General features: G+C 32.8%; 2 protein-coding genes across 3 annotated transcripts; one reads left to right on the top strand and one right to left on the bottom strand.

Annotated features, from left to right (window-relative positions):
• Positions 1-880: 880 nt before the first annotated feature.
• LOC119610473 (myotubularin-related protein 13) lies at positions 881-13,169 on the top strand. The gene is given in 11 exon segments (XM_037965700.1): positions 881-1,051; positions 1,727-1,886; positions 1,969-2,069; positions 3,312-3,906; positions 3,981-5,733; positions 7,044-7,056; positions 7,058-9,314; positions 10,412-11,309; positions 11,384-11,505; positions 12,913-12,995; positions 13,062-13,169. Coding segments are annotated over 10 exon segments (5,970 nt in total). The 5' UTR covers positions 881-1,051; positions 1,727-1,831; the 3' UTR covers positions 13,155-13,169.
• A 1,008-nt stretch (positions 13,170-14,177) lies between these two features.
• On the bottom strand, positions 14,178-22,363 carry LOC119610475 (glycine receptor subunit alpha-4). 2 transcript variants are annotated; one of them, XM_037965709.1, is made up of 7 exons: positions 21,964-22,363; positions 17,309-17,492; positions 17,024-17,250; positions 16,872-16,954; positions 16,668-16,802; positions 15,974-16,353; positions 14,178-14,387 (listed from the first exon to the last, which is right to left on the bottom strand). In XM_037965709.1, exons 1-7 carry the CDS (start codon positions 22,077-22,079, stop codon positions 14,238-14,240), a joined length of 1,275 nt encoding a protein of 424 aa, XP_037821637.1. In that variant the 5' UTR covers positions 22,080-22,363; the 3' UTR covers positions 14,178-14,237. The 2 variants fall into 2 exon arrangements, with proteins under 2 accessions (XP_037821637.1, XP_037821638.1); XM_037965710.1 differs by lacking the exon at positions 21,964-22,363 and adding an exon at positions 19,573-19,659.
• Positions 22,364-23,373: the final 1,010 nt, after the last annotated feature.

The raw sequence follows: 23,373 nt of genomic DNA, 5'->3' as shown, positions 1-23,373 counted from the left end.
AGTTGAGTGACTAGACCCCAGATATTTGCGATATTGGAATATTCACTCAAGAGGGTTCCGAAAAATGCTTTAATTGTTAATAACTATCTTTGTAGTACTGATTTTTTTCATATATAATTCTAACATTAATAGAAATAATATTACCAACTAAAACCTGGATCGGTCCATAATTGGTCATAGCTCTTATATAAGATTTTCTTCCGAAAATCTATAAAGATATCAAAACTTATTAATAAATAACCATATCGGAACAATACTCTACACAAATATATTGTGTTCAGCTAATTCTTTTCCGAATCTGACCATAATTGGTCATAGATCCCATGTAATAATGTTAAATAACCTATGCATTAATACTGATATCGACTTAAAATTCGGCTCTAATTTGATTCGTATAAGTGCAAATTATTATGTATGACCAATTATGGATTCATAATTGGCCATAGCTCTTTTACAAAGCCCTCTTTTGAAAATCATTAAGTCGTAAGTAGCTCCTGAATTTATAATGATATCGGCATAAAAACTATATAACGATATTTTTAAATACAACACAGTAAGTCTGGTAATATTATTCATTGACACATCTCTGTATTAGATAATTTTAGTCTTGTCAATATTGTTTTTTTATTAATGGACTTTTTAATAACTATCATAGACAAAACAGAGAAGATATTTGTTAACTAATTAGTATTACGAATTACAGTTCAAAATTGCGGAAATAGGCTATTTTAATATAGCTATTTTAACGTTTTTTTAATTGTATTAGAATTTCGTTAAAGCTTTTAATTTAGTGCTTTCTCTTATGCCCAAAAATCGCTTTAATTTTCTCCATTTAAGTTGACAAGTTTGTTTTCGAGATTTGACAGCTGCGGCAGAGAATTTCAGTTGGATAAAAAAATGAGAAGAAGAATTATAATACATCAACTTGGCACAATTAATTAACAAAAAACGACGCGTATTCATTTGTTTATACCAAATTAATTGTGTTTTATTTAAAGTAAACATTATATTCTTAGCAAATAACAAAGAAATTTAATAAAAACATTAAATTGTAAGGCATAAAACCACAAAACAATAAGAAACTTTTTTTACTAGGGGTGTGGTTGAACGGAGCTCTTCTACACACATAATACACAGCAACATTATTTTACGGATTATTATACAAATAAAAAAAGAAAAAACGCGAAAAATTTTAAAGAAATTTACATTTATAGTTTGAGATTATTAAAATTAATAAATAAATTTGACATGTAAAACAGCAACAACAAATTAAGCAGAAATATGAAAACATTTTAAAACCGTGAACGTGTTTAGAATTAATTAAATATAAAATAAAAACGGGGCAAACTGGTATGAAAAAGTAGAAAAGAAAAGAAGTTTTGTGTATGCAAATTAGAAAAGAAGAATTGAAATCTACCAAAAAGTAGGAACGTAATTTAAAATTTATAATAAATTCAAAGGTGAACACAATAACAACAAGAAAAAGTGGTTTTGTCAAGATATCAAGAAAAAAAAAGAAACAAACGAAAATAAGTGGGGATTAAAACAATAGTTAATAAATTAATAATTCACTAAATTTAAAAAGAAAATATACAAAATACTATACAAATCTTTGAAAGGAAATACCAAAAAAAGTTTGACCGACGTATGTGTACGTGTTTGATAACAAAAGGGTATTTTTAAAAATTTCTTGTTTTGTTTTTATTTTATTTTTACAATTACAAAGTTCGATAAAAACACAATAAAAAGAAAACGCAGGCAATGCATTATTAACAACATCCAATCTACTTCCTTATCTTCATAAACTGGTCATTATTTTTTTGGGAGAGCAATGTCACGGCTGGCAGATTACTTTGTTATTGTTGGTTATGATAATGAGAAAGATCGTGAGTTTTTGTTTTTATTTTTCTCTTATTAGTAGTAAAACTATATGTAATTTTCCTTTAATGTTTGTTTTTCTATAATTAGGTACAACTACAGATAACCAATTGTTAACATGTGGCAAGATTATACAACGTTTTCCCGAAAAAGATTGGCCGGATACTCCGTTCATAGAAGGCATAGAATGGGTAAATATTGCAAAGATGAGAAAAGGAGAATTTATGTTATTCTCTTTTAAAATTTATTTAAAAGAATTGGAGTGGTGTTTTCCCATTATAGTGGGATAGATTTCTATGCATCCTGGACTATTGTCATTCCATGAAGGATCGTTGGTGCTGTTTAATAATAGCCTGTTAGTAACTGCATATTCAATGCATTTTCGTTTTGAATTTTCTTTAAATAAAAGAGAATTGAAATGTAATTGAGGCGAAAAATATAAAATTTTGTAACGACCCATTACTTTAAAGTGTGAATGAGGGAAATTAGTACAAAGTTCAAAATGTTTTGGCATTATCTTAGTTGTCATCATGCCAGAAATAAAAACTATATATGTATTTAAAAAAAATTTCGAAATTTATGATATGGTTACAAATAGAAGGACCAACTTATATAGCAGCTATTGGCTCCCACTTCAGTTCTAGTTCAGTTCTATTTCAGTTCTAGTACAGTTCTAGTTCAGTTCAAGTTCAGTTCTAGTTCAGTTCTAGTTCAGTCTAGTTCTGTTCTAGTTCAGTTCTAGTTCAGTTCTAGTTCAGTTCTAGTTCAGTTCTAGTTCAGTTCTAGTTCAGTCTAGTTCAGTTCTAGTTCAGTTCTAGTTCAGTTCTAGTTCAGTTCTAGTTCAGTTCTAGTTCAGTTCTAGTTCAGTTCTAGTTCAGTTCTAGTTCAGTTCTAGTTCAGTTCTAGTTCAGTTCTAGTTCAGTTCTAGTTCAGTTCTAGTTCAGTTCTAGTTCAGTTCTAGTTCAGTTCTAGTTCAGTTCTAGTTCAGTTCTAGTTCAGTTCTAGTTCAGTTCTAGTTCAGTTCTAGTTCAGTTCTAGTTCAGTTCTAGTTCAGTTCTAGTTCAGTTAGTTCTAGTTCAGTTCTAGTTCAGTTCTAGTCAGTTCTAGTTCAGTTCTAGTTCAGTTCTAGTTCAGTTCTAGTTCAGTTCTAGTTCAGTTCTAGTTCAGTTCTAGTTCAGTTCTAGTTCAGTTCTAGTTCAGTTCTAGTTCAGTTCTAGTTCAGTTCTAGTTCAGTTCTAGTTCAGTTCTAGTTCAGTTCTAGTTCAGTTCTAGTTCAGTTCAGTTCTAGTTCAGTTCTAGTTCAGTTCTAGTTCAGTTCTAGTTCAGTTCTAGTTCAGTTCTAGTTCAGTTCTAGTTCAGTTCTAGTTCAGTAGTTCAGTTCCAGTTCAGTTCTAGTCTACAACTAATCTAATATAATATTTCTTCTTATCTAGTTCTGCCAACCATTAGGCTGGAATCTCTCATACGAAAAACAAGAACCGAAATTTTTTACCTCCGTTCTTACCGACATCGATGCCAATAAGCATTATTGTGCCTGCCTGAGTTTCCATGAAACTCTCGCCATTACACTCAACAAGAAAGTCGTCGATGAAGAAGACGAAACCATATCCACCTCAACGAAATATCAACCGAACTCATCACCACTCAACAATAGCATCGGCTTACCCACAAACAATGGTTGTGCAAATACATCAACGTCATCGCCATCTCCCAACACTTCGACATCACTTATTTCTCATCATAGTGTGATGTATGCTCCCAAATGTTTAGTTCTAATATCACGACTCGATTATGCCGAGACCTTTAAAAATTGTCTCGGTACCATATATACGGTGTATATAGAAAATTTACCGTATGCTTTGGAAACATTAATTGGCAATATATTGGGTTGTATACAGGTACCACCAGCTGGCGGACCACAAGTACGATTTTCGATTGGTGCAGGCGATAAGCAATCTTTGCAGCCACCTCAATCTTCTTCGTTGCCAGTAACGGGCACATCGGTGAATTTTTTATTTAAACAATTGGGTGAGTTGATTGAGGGAAAAACAATTCTAAATTTTATACATGAATCTAATCTTCCCAATTTTGTTTTTTTGCAGGTATTAAAAATGTATTAATTTTGCTGTGCGCCGTTATGACTGAAAATAAAATACTCTTTCATTCGAAAAGCTATTCCCACCTAACGGAGAGTTGTAAGGCATTAGTGGCTCTCATGTATCCCTTCCGTTATACCCATGTGTACATTCCGATTTTGCCGGCACCCCTAACGGAAGTACTCTCAACGCCCACTCCCTTTATCATGGGCATTCACAGTTCTTTACAAACTGAAATCACCGATTTACTGGATGTCATTGTTGTCGATTTAGATGGTGGCTTGGTAACAATACCACCAACCCTTACACCACCCGTACCCGTACTACCGTCTCCGTTGTGGGAACAAACTCAGGAATTATTGACAATGATACTATTTCCCAACCTATCACAGTCCGATTTGGCCTTTCCATCGCAAGAGAAACCTACCAATTATCCTAAAACAGAAGCTGTTATCGATAAGGAATTGAGAGCCATATTTATGCGTCTATTTGCTCAACTTTTACAGGGCTATAGATCGTGTTTGACTCTTATACGAATTCATCCCAAACCAGTAATAACTTTTCATAAGGCGGGCTTTTTGGGTGCCCGAGATTTGATAGAAAGTGAGTTTTTATATCGTGTACTGGACAGTATGTTCTTTACGACTTTTGTTAATGAGCGAGGACCACCCTGGAGACCCTCCGATGCCTGGGATGAGCTATATAGTTCTATGAATGAACTTGTAAAATCAGAGGCTAACAATAAAAGTCTCCTACATATACACATCTCGGAATTGGGTAAAGTTTTGTACGAGAATGAAATACCCAATCAGCAAATGTATGTACAAAAAGTATTACGTCCTCCCGAGGGTTCATCACATCGTATACACCAGCCCGCATTTCCACGTTTAAGTTCGGATAAGGTGGAATTGATTATTAATGATGGCATACGCAAGAATTGCATACAACCGCGTTTAACATCGGCACGCAATCAAAATCGCACCATTCCCATGGGACCTCGCTTGCCAGAAGTATTAGATGTCAGACCTAATCTCTCGAATTCGGCTAGACGTTTGGAAGTTTTGAAAACATGTGTTTCCTATATATTTGAGAATAAAATAGCCGACGCCAGAAAACTAGTACCAGCTGTTACTCGCACTCTCAAACATCGTGATGCTCGTTTGATATTTTGCCGTGAACTGTTTGGCTATGTACACGGCAATAAAGCTGTACTAGATCATCAACAATTCGATTTGGTTATCAAGTTTATGAATAAAACTTTACAAAATTCTTCTGGCATAGATGAGTATACAGTGGCAGCCGCTTTACTACCCATGTCTACAATATTTTGCCGTAAACTATCTACTGGAATTATACAATTTGCCTATACTTGCATACAGGATCATCCCATCTGGAAGAATTTACAATTTTGGGAATCTACCTTTTATCAAGATGTACAAACTCATATTAAGGCCTTGTATATGCAACATAGACGCGCTAATGAACACAATAAGGAATCGAATTGTGTCTTGGATGATGTGCCGCTCGAAGAACCAACTGCTTTGGAAATAACTGCAGAACAATTGCGTAAATCACCCACCATTGACGAGGAGAAGAAAAAAGAATTGGCTCAGTCGGAAGAGTCGACATTGTATAGTCAGGCTATACACTATTCGAATAGGATGGTTTCGCTGCTCATACCACCGGATGTCAATGCTGTGGGACATCAGAAGCCCAAACAAACATTTCGTTTTGATGATAATCAAAGTGTGTCAAATAGGTGAGTTTAAGGACTGAACTAGAACTGACTAGAACTAGAACTGAAACTAGAACTGAACTAGAACTGAACTAGAACTGAACTAGAACTGAACTAGAACTGAACTAGAACTGAACAAGAACTGAACTAGAACTGAACTAGAACTGAACTAGAACTGAACTAGAACCTGAACTAGAACTGAACTAGAACTGACCTAGAACTGAACTAGAACTGAACTAGAACTGAACTAGAACTGAACTAGAACTGAACTAGAACTGAACTAGAACTGAACTAGAACTGAACTAGAACTGAACTAGAACTGAACTAGAACTGAACTAGAACTGAACTAGAACTGAACTAGAACTGAACTAGAACTGAACTAGAACTAGAACTGAACTAGAACTGAACTAGAACTGAACTAGAACTGAACTAGAACTGAACTAGAACTGAACTAGAACTGAACTAGAACTGAACTAGAACTGAACTAGAACTGAACTAGAACTGAACTAGAACTGAACTAGAACTGAACTAGAACTGAACTAGAACTGAACTAGAACTGAACTAGAACTGAACTAGAACTGAACTAGAACTGAACTAGAACTGAACTAGAACTGAACTAGAACTGAACTAGAACTGAACTAGAACTGAACTAGAACTGAACTAGAACTGAACTAGAACTGAACTAGAACTGAACTAGAACTGAACTAGAACTGAACTAGAACTGAACTAGAACTGAACTAGAACTGAACTAGAACTGAACTAGAACTGAACTAGAACTGAACTAGAACTGAACTAGAACTGAACTAGAACTGAACTAGAACTGAACTAGAACTGAACTAGAACTGAACTAGAACTGAACTAGAACTGAACGGAACTAGAAACTGAACTAGACTGAACTAGAACCTGAACTGAACTGAACTAGAACTGAACTAGAACTGAACTAGAACTGACTAGAACTGGAACTATAACTGACTAGAACGAACTAGAACTGAACTAGAACTGAATAGAACTGAACTAGAACTGAACTAGAACTGAACTAGACTGAACTAGAACTGAAAGAACTGAACTAGAACTTAATACTAGAAACTGAACTAAACTGAACTAGAACTTGAACTAGAAATGAACTAGAACGGAACTAGAACTGACTGAACTGAACTAGAACTGAACTTGAACTGAATTAGAACTGAACGCGAACTGAACTAGAATTGAACTAGAATGAACTAGAACGGACTAGAACTGAATTGAACTAGAACTGAACTAAATGACTAGAACTAAACTAGAACTGATCTATAACAAAAGAGTATAAAATGTGTTATTTTATCATTCTCTTTTAGTATAATGGGTTCAGCACAGCCTAAGTGAACACTCCGATGAGGGTTTCGAGGAGAATGATGCTTCCGAAGTTGGTGTGGCTGTTGGAAAAATCGTATCACGTTTCATAGATCGAGTTTGCACCGAAGGTGGTGTGACATCCGAACATATACGTAATCTGCACGATATGGTACCTGGTGTTGTACACATGCATATTGAATCTCTGGAATCAGTTTATCTAGAAGCTAAACGACATCCTCATGTACAAAAACCAAAAATACAAACACCTTGTCTTTTGCCGGGCGAAGAAATCGTAACGGAACATTTGAGATGTTACCTAATGCCGGACGGGCGGGAAGATGATACACAGAGTTTAATACCAGCTGAAGGAGCTTTATTTCTTACCAATTATCGCATAGTATTCAAGGGAAATCCTTGTGATCCTTTAGCCTGTGAACAAACAATTATAAGAGCTTTTCCGATTTCGTCTCTATTGAAAGAGAAGAAAATATCGGTGTTATATTTGGCCCACTTAGATCAGACATTGCCTGAGGGCCTGCAGTTGAGATCAAGTACTTTTCAGTTAATGAAAATTGCTTTTGATTTAGAGGTAACGCCCGAAATGATAGAAAGTTTTCGTAAGATATTATGTAAGGCCAGACATCCCATAGATGAATTTGAACATTTTGCTTTTCAATCATATGGTACAATTATACATGGAGCGGCTCCTCTAAAGGCCAAAGAGAAGTATTCAACTTTGAAGGGATTCGCCAAGAAAACCCTAATGCGTACCGCTAAAAAGGCAGGCCTTAAGCAGAAGTTTACGCCCAAACGTAAACTACTAAATCCCGGCATGGATTTCGATACCATGGTGGCCTCGGTGGATGCTTTGGAAACACATTCCCAAAACGATGAATTGGAAGATGATGAATTCGAGTGCAATAATGAAACATTGCCACGCATAGCCACCGCCAAGGATGTAGAACGTATGCGTGAAAGAAACTATGTCAGAGATTGGAAACGTTTGGGTTTTGAGGATACACAAAGTGGTTTTCGCATAACGGCGGTAAATTCCAACTACAGTATGTGTCGATCTTATCCAGCCATATTTGTGGCTCCTTTACAAGTGCATGATGCCGCCTTAACACATCTAGGACGTTGCTATAAGAGTCAAAGAATACCAGTGCCCACTTGGCGTCATCGCAATGGAGCCATGTTGATAAGAGGTGCCTTGCCGCACAGTAAGTCTGTAATAGGCATGTTGAAAAATACCACTGGCTCTAATACCATGTCCAATGATGTGGCTAATTATCATGAACAGGATAAATATTTCATGTCTCTCATAGACACCATGCCCAAGCCAAACATTTCTTTGGCCCAGTACAACTTGTCGGGCATTAATTTATCCATGAATTCTTTGCTTTTAAATACTTCAGCGGTAGATGATTTACATTATTTGAATACCTCTTTAACGCCCGAGGTAACACGTAAAAATAAGGGACTCTCGGCCAGTCATGAGAGCAAACAAAAGAGTGGCACTATTAAAAATTCCTCAGCAGTTTCGAATTCCAATGCCTCCGCCTATCGTAAAATACGTTTATATGTTTTGGGTGAGAAATCACAAACTAAATCCAGTGTTAATGCTGACTTGGGTGCAGAGTTTATACCCGTCGACTATCCCGATATAAGGCATTCCCGTATAGCATTTAAGAAACTCATGCGTGCTTGTCTGCCCTCGAACAATACCAACGATACCGATCAAACTTTTGCCAAGAATATCGAACAATCCGATTGGTTGCAACAGATTTCTTCTCTATTACAACTATCCGGAGCCGTCGTAGATCTCATCGATTTACAGGAAGCCTCTGTTATGCTCTCCCTCGAAGATGGTTGGGATATTACCGCACAAATATCAGCCATTGCGCAATTATGTTTAGATCCTTATTATCGTACCATTGATGGTTTTCGTGTGCTGGTGGAAAAGGAATGGATTGCTTTTGGTCATCGTTTTGCTCATCGCAGTAATCTAAAACCTTCTCACAATAGTTCAAATATTGCATTTGCTCCCACATTTCTACAGTTTATGGATGCTGTGTATCAGATACAAAAACAATTCCCCATGGCTTTTGAATTCAATGAGTTTTATATACGTTTCTTGGCCTATCACACGGTATCGTGTCGTTTTCGCACATTCCTATTCGATTGTGAGGTGGAGAGATTTGATATGGGCATAACATCGGTGGAGGATAAGAGAAGTACATTGTCGTCGAAACATTTGATTGGAAGTAATAAAGGTAAGTCTAGTTTTTATTGAGAAACATTTTAGTTAGAAAAGTTGCTACTTTTAGAGAAAAAAGTTGCTGTGATTCAGACAACTTTTCTCTAGAAAAAGTTGCTCTGATTCAGACAACTTTTCTTTAGAAAAAGTTGATCTTTTTCTCTTGAAAAAGTTGCTCTGATTCAGACAACTGTTCTCTAAATAAAGTTGCTCTGATTCGGACAACTGTTCTCTAGAAAAAGTTGCTCTGATTCGGACAACTTTTCTCTAGAAAAAGTTGCTCTGATTCGGACAACTTTTCTCTAGAAAAAGTTGCTCTGATTCAGACAACTTTTCTTTAGAAAAAGTTGATCTTTTTCTCTTGAAAAAGTTGCTCTGATTCAGACAACTGTTCTCTAAATAAAGTTGCTCTGATTCGGACAACTGTTCTCTAGAAAAAGTTGCTCTGATTCGGACAACTTTTCTCTAGAAAAAGTTGCTCTGATTCGGACAACTTTTCTCTAGAAAAAGTTGCTCTGATTCAGACAACTTTTCTCTAGAAAAAGTTGCTCTGATTCAGACAACTTTTCTTTAGAAAAAGTTGATCTTTTTCTCTAGAAAAAGTTGCTCTGATTCAGACAACTTTTCTTTAGAAAAAGTTGATCTTTTTCTCTTGAAAAAGTTGCTCTGATTCAGACAACTGTTCTCTAAATAAAGTTGCTCTGATTCGGACAACTGTTCTCTAGAAAAAGTTGCTCTGATTCGGACAACTTTTCTCTAGAAAAAGTTGCTCTGATTCGGACAACTTTTCTCTAGAAAAAGTTGCTCTGATTCAGACAACTTTTCTTTAGAAAAAGTTGATCTTTTTCTCTTGAAAAAGTTGCTCTGATTCAGACAACTGTTCTCTAAATAAAGTTGCTCTGATTCGGACAACTGTTCTCTAGAAAAAGTTGCTCTGATTCGGACAACTTTTCTCTAGGAAAAGTTGCTCTGATTCGGACAACTTTTCTCTAGAAAAAGTTGCTCTGATTCAGACAACTTTTCTCTAGAAAAAGTTGATCTGATTCAGACGTTTTTTTTTTTCTAGAAAATGTTATTTAATCCCTTTTTTCACCTTTTATTATATTTACATAGGCAACAATGGCTCTGATGACGAATCCGGTGTTTATCCTGTCGATATGCGCAGCAAAACTTTGGTCAACTTTAATCGCATTGGCCACTCTATATTCGATTATATCGAACGTCAACATTCGAAATCTCAAATTTTTTATAATTTCATTTATTGCCAACAAGACGAAGTTCTGCGACCACAAAGTTGTGCTGCTGCCTTAGATTTGTGGCCTTACTATACCAACGAAGAATTAGCTCAGGGTCCACCCTACGATCTAGAGCTAACCAATGCAGATGATGAACTCGATTTATCCGAGCTAAAAGGCAAACGTATTGTTATATCAGCTGGTTATGATAACATAGAAAAATCCGATCCCAATACTTTTGTTTGTCTACTGAGCGAGGTAAAACAGGCTGAAACGGAACGCGGACACTTGCCGCAAAAATGGCAACAGGTGTGGTCGAGTCTAGAAGTGCCACGTACCGAACGTATTGAACGCAAATCATCACTCAGCAGTATTTTCTATCATGGCAAATTGCAGCATAAACGTTCAACACTGGAAATTATTATGAAAGGCCGTTTGACAGGTTATCAGGATAAATTCTTTCATCCGCATCGTTTCGAAAAGCATCCTTATACAACACCCACCAACTGTAATCATTGTACGAAACTATTATGGGGCCCAGTGGGTTATCGGTGCATGGATTGCGGTAATTCTTATCATGAACGTTGTACGGAGTTGTCATTGAAAAATTGCACTAAATATAAAGCGGTCGAAGGTGTTGTACCGCCAAATGTTAATATATCACAAGGTGATACCTCAAGCATTGCTTCTAGTGCCGCCACTACCGCTCGAACCTCATCACATCATTTTTATAATCAGTTTAGTAGTAATGTTGCTGAAAATCGTACACACGAAGGGTGAGTTGGAATTGTTATTATTATTATGATATCGTTTAATTGATATTAAATGTTTTGGTGTTTCTTTTCTAAAGACATCTGTATAAACGTGGTGCCTTGTTGAAAAACTGGAAACAACGTTGGTTTGTTTTGGATTCCATAAAACATCAATTACGTTATTATGATTCAGAGGATTCTACATGCAAGGGATTTATAGGTAAATAATCAAACATTTACAACAGATTCCGTCGAGTTTACTTAAAAAAGTTGTTCTAATTCAATCCACTTTTCTTTAGAAAATGTTGTTCTGAGTCAATCAACTTTTCTTTAGAAAAAATTGCTATGATTCAGACAATTTTTCTCTAGGAAAAGTTGTTATGATTCAGACAACTTTTCTTTACAAAAAGTTGTTATGATTCAGACAACTTTTCTCTAGGAAAAGTTGCTCTGATTCAAACAACTTTTCGTTTAAAAAGTTGCTGTGTTTCAGACAACTTTTCTCTAGGAAAGTTGCACTTATTCCGTCAAGTTTTCCCTAGAAAAAGTTGTTATGATTCGGACAACTTTACTTTAGAAAAACTTACTCTGATTCGGACAACTGTTCTCTTAAAAAAGTTGCTTTAATATTTCTCTAAAAAAGTTGCTTGAACAACTTTTCTATAAAAGAAAGTCGCTCTGATTGAGACAATTTCTATAAAAACGTTGCTCTGTTACAGATAACTTTTCTATAAAAAAGTTGCTTTGATTGAGACAACTTTTCTACAGAAAAGGTTGCTCTGAATGCGACAACTTTTCTATAAAAAGCGTTCTAATTGAGACAACTTTTCTAAAGAAAGAGTTGCTCTGATGAAAACAACTTTTCTAAAGAAAGAGTTGCTGTGATGAAAACAACTTTTGTCCAGAAAAAGTTGCCCTGATTCAGACATCTTTTCTCTACAAAATGTTGTTCTTATTCAGTCATCTTTTCTCTAGGTGCAGAAAAACTTGATTCCACTACTTTTCTTTAGAAAAAGTAGCTCAGTTTTTAGACTAATTTTCTCTAGAAAAAGTTGCTCTATTCAGACAACTTTTCTCTAGAAATAGTTGCTCTCATTCAGACAACTTTTCTTTAGAAAAAGTTGCTCTCATACAGACAACTTTTCTTTAGAAAAAGTTCCTCTCATTCAGACAACTTTTCTTTAGAAAAAGTTCCTCTCATTCAGACAACTTCTCTAGAAAAAGTTGCTCTGATTTAGACAACTTTTCTTTAGTAAAAGTTGCTCTGATTTCGATAACTTTTCTTTATAAAAAGTTGCTCTGATTCAGACAATATTTCTTTAGAAAAAGTTGCTCTGATTCAGACAACTTTTCTTTAGAAAAAGTTGCTCAGATTCAAACAACATTTCTTTAGAAAAAGTTGCTCTGAATCTTTTTTCTTTAGAAAAATTTGATCTGATTCAGACAACTTTTCTTAAGAAAAAGTTGCTCTGATTCAGACAACTTTTCTATAGAGAAAAGTTGTTCCGATTGAGACAACTTTTCTGTAGAAAAAGTTGCTTTGACAACCTTTCTATAGGAAAAGTTGTTTATGAGAACTTTTCTCTTTCTTGGTTGTTTTATTTACTTACATAAACTTCATTTATAGATTTAGCCGAAGTTCAATCTGTTACTGCCGCACAACCAACACAAATTGGCACAAAACGTGTGGACGAAAAGGGATTCTTTGATGTGAGTTTTTTCCCATTTCTTAAGAAAATTTATATTTATGAAATAATTGCCTTCTCTTTTCTTTAGTTAAAAACATGTCGACGCACTTATAATTTATATGCCATGGATGCTAATTTAGCCCAAGAATGGATCGAGAAAATACAAGCTTGCTTACAGTAAACATGCTTAACAACAAAAAAAAAAGAAACGCTATTGATTTAGTTACTTTGCTAGTTAATAATTTGTACATGTACACGCCAGAAGATGAGAGTATTTTCTAACGATCAGATTAGATTTTGTTATTGTTTTAAGTGATTTATATATAAAAAAAACAAATTTTGTTTAACAAATATATTTTCTGTGTATATAATTTAGAAAAAACATAAAGAAAGGAAAAAAAAAACAAAGCATTTCCGTTGCAATATGCAAAATATGTATTTATATTCATATTAAATAGTTGGTTTTTTATTATTACTATTATTATTATTATTATAAGTATTGTTTTGTTTATTGTTTTTGTATTAACTAAAGAAAAAAAAAAAGAAAAAATCTTCCACTTTATATAACAAACACTTTATGTAATTGATATTATTTAATTTAATAATTGAAGAAGAAAGAAACTAGTTTACTAAAGCTAAATTGCTGTTTAAGCCCCTTTTAACTTCTGTTGAGTTCAGTTTTAATTTAATAAATTTCTTTTATATTATTATATTCATAAAAAAACATAATAATTAAACATACCTCCTGATTTTTTCTAAAGCAAATATACAAAATGAATACCTACAAATTAAATAAAAATCTACCATGTCTTTAAATGTGATTAATCCTTAAATAAATGAATAAAAAAATTGTTTAACATAACTAAAAAAATATATATATAAAATATATTTATAATTTAAATGTATCCTTTATATAGTAAAAAAAAATATTTGTCAAACTTTAACTTTTTTCAAAAAAAAAAAAAAAACCTTTATACTCGATGTTATGCCAAAGAATCGGTTAAAGAAATATATTATATATTACCTACACATATATCATTTATCGTTTTTAGTTTTCTTTTAAGTTGTAATGATTTTTCTTTTTAAATATTTTACTCTGAATTTAGTAAATTTTGAAAAATAAACAAAAGAAATTATTTCTATTTAATGCAAATCAACAACTTTTTGGTGTTTTCTTTTTTAAATAACATTTTTAAAACAAATGTGTGTGTGTGTGTTTTTTTTATTGTGTGTTTGATTATTTTACAAATGTTTTCCTTAATTATTACAGAAATGTCGTCCAGTAGACAATGTTTAATATAAAAAATGAAAATGGAAAAAAGAATCGGGAAAATTTATCAATATATATCGCTGTGGCATGACCATTACAAAATGTATCATATTGTGGTTCAATTATCGATTCACGATGATGATACTGGAAATAAAAGAGGTAAATTTCTATAAAAAGTTTATTTAGAAAAAGTTGATCTTTTCTAGGGATATTTTCTGTAGAAAATGCTGATCTGTTACAGATAACTTTTCTATAGAGTCGATACAGAGCAACTTTTTCTATGGAAATGTTGTGCGAACTAGAACTGAAATTGAACTGAACTAGAACTGAACTAGAACTGAACTAGAACCGAACTAGAACTGAACTAGAACAGAACTAGAACAGAACTAGAACAGAACTAGAACTGAACTAGAACTGAACTAGAACTGAACTAGAACTGAACTAGAACTGAACTAGAACTGAACTAGAACTGAACTAGAACTGAACAAGAACTGAACTGGAACTGAACTGGAACTGAACTAGAACTGAACTAGAACTGAACTAGAACTGAACTAGAACTGAACTAGAACTGAACTAGAACTAAACTAGAACTAAACTAGAACTGAACTAGAACCGAACTAGAACTGAACTAGAACTGAACTAGAACTGAATTAGAACTGAACTAGAACTGAACTAGAACTGAACTAGAACTGAACTAGAACTGAACTAGAACTGAACTAGAACTAGAACTGAACTAGAACTGAACTAGAACTGAACTAGAACTGAACTAGAACTGAACTAGAACTGAACTAGAACTGAACTAGAACTGAACTAGAACTGAACTAGAACTGAACTAGAACTGAACTAGAACTGAACTAGAACTGAACTAGAACTGAACTAGAACCGAAATAGAACTGAACTAGAACTGAACTAGAACTGAACTAGAACTGAACTAGAACTGAACTAGAACTGAACTAGAACTGAACTAGAACTGAACTAGAACTGAACTAGAACTGAACTAGAACTGAACTAGATCTGAACTAGAATCTGAACTAGAACTGAACTAGAACTGAACTAGAACTGAACTAGAACTGAACTAGAACTGAACTAGAACTGAACTAGAACTGAACTAGAACTGAACTAGAACTGAACTAGAACTGAACTAGAACTGAACTAGAACTGAACTAGAACTGAACTAGAACTGAACTAGAACTGAACTAGAACTGAACTAGAACTGAACTAGAACTGAACTAGAACTGAACTAGAACTGAACTAGAACTGAACTAGAACTGAACTAGAACTGAACTAGAACTGAACTAGAACTGAACTAGAACTGAACTAGAACTGAACTAGAACTGAACTAGAACTGAACTAGAACTGAACTAGAACTGAACTAGAACTGAACTAGAACTGAACTAGAACTGAACTAGAACTAGAACTGAACTAGAACTGAACTAGAACTGAACTAGAACTGAACTAGAACTGAACTAGAACTGAACTAGAACTGAACTAGAACTGAACTAGAACTGAACTAGAACTCAACTAGAACTCAACTAGAACTGAACTAGAATGTTGCTATATTTCTTCCAATATTTCTATGTGAAAAGTTGTTCCGTTTAAGACTACTTTCTTATAGAAAAAGTTGCTGTTTCAGACATCATTTCTATACAAAATGTTGCTTTGATTCTGGCTAATTTTCTATAGAAAAAGTTGGTTTAATTCAAACATCATTATTTCCTTCTCCCACTTACTTTCAAATCATCCATATCAGTAATATTTTCATCTGAATAACCCTTCATTGCTTTCGTCGCTACCGGACCCATATAATTGTTGACGAGAGCAAATTCCATCAGAGATAAAAACACAAATACCGAACACGAAGACATCCAAACGTCAATTGCTTTAACATAGGACACAGGTGGCAGTGACTGTTGTGATTGTGTATTTTGTGTGGCCAATGTTAAGAGAGACGTAACACCCAAAGTAACACGAGCCGGTATAGCTTCCGGTTTAATCCAAAACGAAATCCAAGACATGACAACAATTAAGGCGGACGGTATGTAAGTGTGAAGTAAATGATAGCCCAAGCGGCGGCGTAAATTGAAAACAATGGCTAAACAAGTGAAATTGCCTGGAATTTGTAGCGCAATTAAACAGAAATAGTTTTTGAGAAAATAAATTGCAAGATTTATTTAATAAAAACTTATTTGAGTTAATCGTGTCTTTGAAATTGTTTAAATTTTATCAAATTTATTTTTTAAACCATTCGTAGTACAATAGAATAAAACCAAAGACTTAAGACACAAACTGGTGGGGAATTTATTAAAAGAGAATGAAAAAACGTAAATGAGAGAAAGATGGAGAGAAATTGTTAAAGGTTAATGGGTTTGTTGCTTAAGTCTTTAGGTTTATAGATGATAAATTCTTTTCGTGTGACAAATTTACCTGTCGAATATTCTATGGTACAGTCGGTTGTATAATTATTTGATATATCTAATTGAGGCAATTCAATTTCACTATTCACCACTAAAGGATCCGTCATATTCCAAATAAATACCAAATCCTGAACCGTGTGAGATACTTGAAGTAAATTTTAATTAAAATTGTATCAATTCTTTAAAAAAATTTCCGAAAAAAGAAAAAACTTACAACTCTCTATCATCATGGAGCATATTTGTGTATCATGGGGATATGATTCAAATTTCATGGCGCAGGACAAAACCAATGTAAGTCTTTATAATCGAAAAAAGAAAACATCCACAATTTCCCCATTAATATAAAATATTTCATCCTCCACTTACTTGGACATATACAGCAGCGTTTTATCATGATACAACCACAGATAATGATTGGGTATGCTCATCTCATGAAATGTTACTTTTTTGGCATTTTTGAAAAAACAATCCGGTCGCCATATACTGTGCAACCAGTCCACATCTAAGATACGATATTCCTCACTCATATTTTCAGGTAAACGTAAACGTGGATCACGCCAACTTTGTGCTAAAAATATATCGGTTACATATGTCTGCAAGAATAAAGGAAATTATTTATTTTTATTACTTGAAGCCGAATAGTTAACTTACCATTGATTCCTCATTTATGGAATCTAAAGATAATACAGTCACATGAAAATACACCACTGTCGGTTGACCCAGTAATTTGGGTGCTCGATTTTTATCATATGTTTTCGAGGGTGTGGGCAAAATATCGGGCAATGATAAACTCGATTCAACATGTGATACTAATTCTGCACTTTCGGTATTATTTCTGAAAAGAGAATAGAAATATTGTTAGAAATCGATCAACTTTCCTAATAAAACTTAAACGATTAGAGCACAAAACTGAACAGCTTTTTCCATAGAAAAGTTGTCCGAAACAGAACAACATTTTCTTTAGGAAAATTTTCTCTGACAGAACAACTTTTAGTGTAACTAAAGCTGCCTAAAACAGAGAACATTTTTATAGAAGAGTTGTCTGATACAGATCTACTTTTTGTACTAAACTAGAACTGAACTAGAACTGAACTAGAACTGAACTAGAACTGAACTAGAACTGAACTAGAACTGAACTAGAACTGAACTAGAACTGAACTAGAACTGAACTAGAACTGAACTAGAACTGAACTAGAACTGAACTAGAACTGAACTAGAACTGAACTAGAACTGAACTAGAACTGAACTAGAACTGAACTAGAACTGAACTAGAACTGAACTACAACTGAACTACAACTGAACTACAACTGAACTAGAACTGAACTAGAACTGAACTACACTGAACTACAACTGAACTACAACTGAACTAGAACTGAACTAGAACTGAACTAGAACTGAACTAGAACTGAACTAGAACTGAACTAGAACTGAACTAGAACTGAACTAGAACTGACTAGAACTGAACTAGAACTGAACTAGAACTGAACTAGAACTGAACTAGAACTGAACTAGAACTGAACTAGAACTGAACTAGAACTGAACTAGAACTGAACTAGAACTGAACTAGAACTGAACTAGAACTGAACTAGAACTGAACTAGAACTGAACTAGAACTGAACTAGAACTGAACTAGAACTGAACTAAAACTGAACTAGAACTGAACTAGAACTGAACTAGAACTGAACTAGAACTGAACTAGAACTGAACTAGAACTGAACTAGAACTGAACTAGAACTGAACTAGAACTGAACTAGAACTGAACTAGAACTGAACTAGAACTGAACTAGAACTGAACTAGAACTGAACTAGAACTGAACTAGAACTGAACTAGAACTGAACTAGAACTGAACTAGAACTGAACTAGAACTGAACTATAACTGAACTAGAACTGAACTAGAACTGAACTAAAACTGAACTAGAACTGAACTAGAACTGAACTAGAACTTAACTAGAACTTAACTAGAACTGAACCAGAACTGAACTAGAACTGAACTAGAACTGAACTAGAACTAGAACTGAACTAGAACTGAACTAGAACTGAACTAGAACTAAACTAGAACTGAACTAGAACTGAACTAGAACTGAACTAGAACTGAACTAGAACTGAACTAGAACTGAACTAGAACTGAACTAGAACTGAACTAGAACTAAACTAGAACTGAACTAGAACTGAACTAGAACTGAACTAGAACTGAACTAGAACTGAACTAGAACTGAACTAGAACTGAACTAGAACTGAACTAGAACTGAACTAGAACTGAACTAGAACTGAACTAGAACTGAACTAGAACTGAACTAGAACTTAACTAGAACTTAACTAGAACTGAACCAGAACTGAACTAGAACTGAACTAGAACTGAACTAGAACTGAACTAGAACTGAACTAGAACTGAACTAGAACTGAACTAGAACTAAACTAGAACTAGAACTGAACTAGAACTGAACTAGAACTGAACTAGAACTGAACTAGAACTGAACTAGAACTGAACTAGAACTGAACTAGAACTGAACTAGAACTGAACTAGAACTGAACTAGAACTGAACTAGAACTGAACTAGAACTGAACTAGAACTGAACTAGAACTGAACTAGAACTGAACTAGAACTGAACTAGAACTGAACTAGAACTGAACTAGAACTGAACTAGAACTGAACTAGAACTGAACTAGAACTGAACTAGAACTGAACTAGAACTAGAACTGAACTAGGACTGAACTAGAACTGAACTAGAACTGAACTAGAACTGAACTAGAACTGAACTAGAACTGAACTAGAACTTAACTAGAACTTAACTAGAACTGAACCAGAACTGAACTAGAACTGAACTAGAACTGAACTAGAACTGAAGAAGAACTTGTATAATTCTGTTCAACTTTTCCATGTCAGATGTGGTGGTCAACATGCTGTTTTACACACTTTGCTTTTGGCTTTCTTTGCGTTTTGTCTAACATTTAAAAATGTGTCTTCAAACCTTGTGCAATAAAAACAAAAGCGAGAATAACATGACAGCTTAAACATAAAGAATTGTAAAAAAGTTAAATGTCATTGATACGGCAGTAAAGAATATTTAAATCTCTACTTGTTCCTAATTATAGATATGATATGAAAATTATAAACGCCGTATTTATTTGTAAAATTTGAATAACAATGTTAATGCAACAAGCTGTCATTAGTCTGACAATTTTGATTAAAGTGTCATTTTGACAGGTATGTACAGTGAATCAACTAAGTTTTTTGCCTACCTTTTTTTAAGAGAATTTTGTTTTTTGTTCATAAATAAAATCCAAAAAAACAGGTAAAAAGTAAATTTATGTTTTCCAATTGAAAATAGAGATTGTGTAGAATGGGAAAACCAAGAAAAAAATATTAAAATAAAAATTTTAGTGCATTTGTTGTTGCATTTTATTATTTTTCATCAGAATTTGCACGTCAATAAAGTATTTTGCATATTGAAATTTCCAGTTAATTTCGTTGGGTTTTTCAAATTATTTTTTAATTTCTTTTTGGAATTTATTGGTTTATTGTTAAAAGGACACGTGTTAAGTATTTTTCAATTGTAATTTTCAAAAATCATATCGTTATTGTGTGAAACTGTGTAGTTATTTGCGTTAAAAATGTTTAAAGGGAAATAATGAGGCAATTCCAATATAAAAAATTAGTTTAGATTTTTAGAACAAGTATAAATCAATGAAATTCATTAAAAAATAAAAAATATAGTAATTGATGAAATAACACAAAGAATTATTAAAAAAACGCACTGAGTTGTCTTTAAAAATCTTTAACTGCCAAAGGAGAGCGACTTGTATCCAAGCTAAAACCATCATTTATCTTCTCCAAAGTCCATATACGAACTTAAAAGAACACTATGTTTAAATTTAAACCCCTAAACAGACCTTAGGTTGCTTGGAAAGAATATAAAGTGAACTATCGTGTGGTACGGGAAAAATACTTAATTTAGATATTTACAAATAGAGGCGGTTCTCATCACCTAAGATCCACAAAAGCAATATTTTTCAGCTAATACATACACTTATATATAGTTAGAACCCAAATCAAGAATAACTATCCAAATCCAGCTACGCCTACTGTATTTTATTCATAAAATAATGCATTCAAAATATGAGGTAGAATATCAAAATTCTAGCATGTAATAGTTCTATAGTGGTATACGGTGATATCCCCATACTTAGAGTGGCTAGGATGGTACTTAGTGTTAGCTTTATTGAATAAGAATCAATATTATACAACTCTAAATAAAATTCACACAGTACTCCCCAAATGGATGGGGTTTCCGCAATGTAGTTTTTGTTTATCAATACAAAATGACCAAAATCCCAGATTATTTTTGTTATAATCTATAGATTTATACCCCACTAATATTTTTTTCTAGATCCAAATCTATTGATTTCCTAATATATCATGTATCCAATTCAAAATTACTTATTATTTTCGAAATTAAATCAAAGAAACGATAGATTTCATGTTAAGTCAAATATTGAAAAATTCTTATAGGTATATAGGATAATAAATCGGTTAAGAAATGTCCAAACTTAGTCGTTCCACTACTAAAATATCTAAAAAATGTTATTCTAATATATAGGAGTAATAAAAATATTAAATTTTATAAAATAATACAGCAATATTAAAAAAATGAACAAAAAACCTAAAAAAGCAAAATACTTTATTGACCTTAAAAATTAACAATACGTTCACCTTTTATCAAAAATCTCGTTAATTAATATCACGATTTTACTTTTTATGGTAGAAAATTAAAATATAAGATATTCTTTAAAAAATACAACAAGCAAATTGCTTTATTTTGCTAAAAATAATTGTTCAGATAAAGTTTTTTCTTAAAATTTATAAAATTGTACATAGGCAAATTACTTAATTGATTCACTGTATATGTACTAAATGATATTATTAGTTTTGGCGGGAAATATTTAGCATTTTATAAAATTAAAGTTAAATTTAAGAATTTTTAAGAAAGTTATAGATATTGTCCGATATAAAGAAGGGTACTTTTTAAACTGATTTACCAATAATTGGGCATTGAATCGTGCTCAAACACGCCTTCATTATGACAATACAAAAATAACAAATCAACGTTTTGTTTGAAATACATATTTACATTCATTCGCATGTAGATATTTTTAGACATGTGTCTATTTACAATAAAAAATTGGTATTAAAAAATGTCAACACCTAAAGTGATTTTTAATATAAGAAAATATTGAAAAACAAATTTATTTTTGGAGACATACTAAATACAGGAGGAGGGGTGGTGGTGGTGACGTTAAAAATTACCTGTAACCATGAACACAATTGCACAGCAATATTGATTTTTCAAATATCAGATAAAAATAAAGTGTTATAATTATTAGAAATTTGTGTTGTTGTAATTGATTTGAAATTGAAAACATTGTTTTTTTTTTCAAATTCGTTAAAAATAATCTTCAAATACGGTTATTTGCAAGTTTTTACTATTTTGTTATTATAAAATTTTATTAATTGATTATAGTGAGACTTTAAAGTGATTTTAAACATTTAATCAGGTTTTCGTTTTTCTAGTTTTGTTATGTATAAATATTGAGATTTGAAATTTGTATTGGAAAACGTTTTCTTTTATATTTTATTTTAATTTAGATTTATAAATATTCTTGTTTAAATTTAAATGCTTATTTTTTTTTTTTTTGGTTTTTGTACAAAAATGATTTAGCGTTTCTCTGTATTTTAGTTTGAAATTTTTTCCGCTATTTTATTTCGGTTTATGTTCTATCAAGGAATATTTAAATTCTAATTTCTAAGGTTTCTTTTTCTAACATTTCTTTTTCATTTGACACTTACATTTCTATTGTGGCATTAGATTTTCTGACAATTGTAAATAAGAATTAAATAATACAATAACAAGAAATAAATAATAAAAAAAAAAACGTTATTTTTGTTCTGTTAAGTTGCTCTAGTTCAGTTCTAATTTAGTTCTAGTTCAGTTCTAGTTCAGTTCTAGTTCTAGTTCTAGTTCAGTTCTAGTTCAGTTCTAGTTCAGTTCTAGTTCAGTTCTAATCCAGTTCTAGTTCAGTTCTAGTTCAGTTCTAGTTCAGTTCTAGTTCAGTTCTAGTTCAGTTCTAGTTCAGTTCTAGTTCAGTTCTAGTTCAGTTCTAGTTCAGTTCTAGTTCAGTTCTAGTTCAGTTCTAGTTCAGTTCTAGTTCAGTTCTAGTTCAGTTCTAGTTCAGTTCTAGTTCAGTTCTAGTTCAGTTCTAGTTCAGTTCTAGTTCAGTTCTAGTTCAGTTCTAGTTCAGTTCTAGTTCAGTTCTAGTTCAGTTCTAGTTCAGTTCTAGTTCAGTTCTAGTTCAGTTCTAGTTCAGTTCTAGTTCAGTTCTAGTTCAGTTCTAGTTCAGTTTTAGTTCAGTTCTAGTTCAGTTTTAGTTCAGGTTCAATTCTAATTAAATACAGCTTTAGCTTTAATTGTAAAGCATTTTTAAACAAAACTTAAACATATTACGGAATTTAGTATTTAATTTATTAAACTATAGTATTTATTATATGTATATTCTTAATAATAATAATAGTCTGCTAGTCTTAATAATTAATAATAGTCTGCTAAATACTCAATATTTTCTAACGATTTTCTTTAACAAAACGGAAATGCTAATCATATTGTCTTAAAAACAACCCTGTTTTTAACATGCTCTCTCTCTCCCCCTTACACATAGTTGT

Source organism: Lucilia sericata, unplaced genomic scaffold (assembly GCF_015586225.1).
Source record: "Lucilia sericata isolate MDLA Ls3-8-SP2 unplaced genomic scaffold, ASM1558622v1 Contig001207F_arrow, whole genome shotgun sequence".
NCBI lineage: Eukaryota > Metazoa > Arthropoda > Insecta > Diptera > Calliphoridae > Lucilia > Lucilia sericata.
The sequence above is the reverse complement of the archived record's forward strand: the minus strand, read 5'-3'. Positions and strand labels throughout refer to the sequence as shown.

Excerpts from the sequence above, each read along its gene's own strand:
- LOC119610475 (XM_037965709.1), bottom strand. The coding sequence starts at position 22,079 with ATGTTTTCAATTTCAAATCAATTACAACAACACAAATTTCTAATAATT. Across the intron at positions 17,493-21,963 it reads AATTGTGTTCATGGTTACAG|AAATAATACCGAAAGTGCAG; the intron begins GTAATTTTTAAC and ends TTCTCTTTTCAG. Across the intron at positions 16,955-17,023 it reads ACGCTGCTGTATATGTCCAA|ACTTACATTGGTTTTGTCCT; the intron begins GTAAGTGGAGGA and ends TCGATTATAAAG.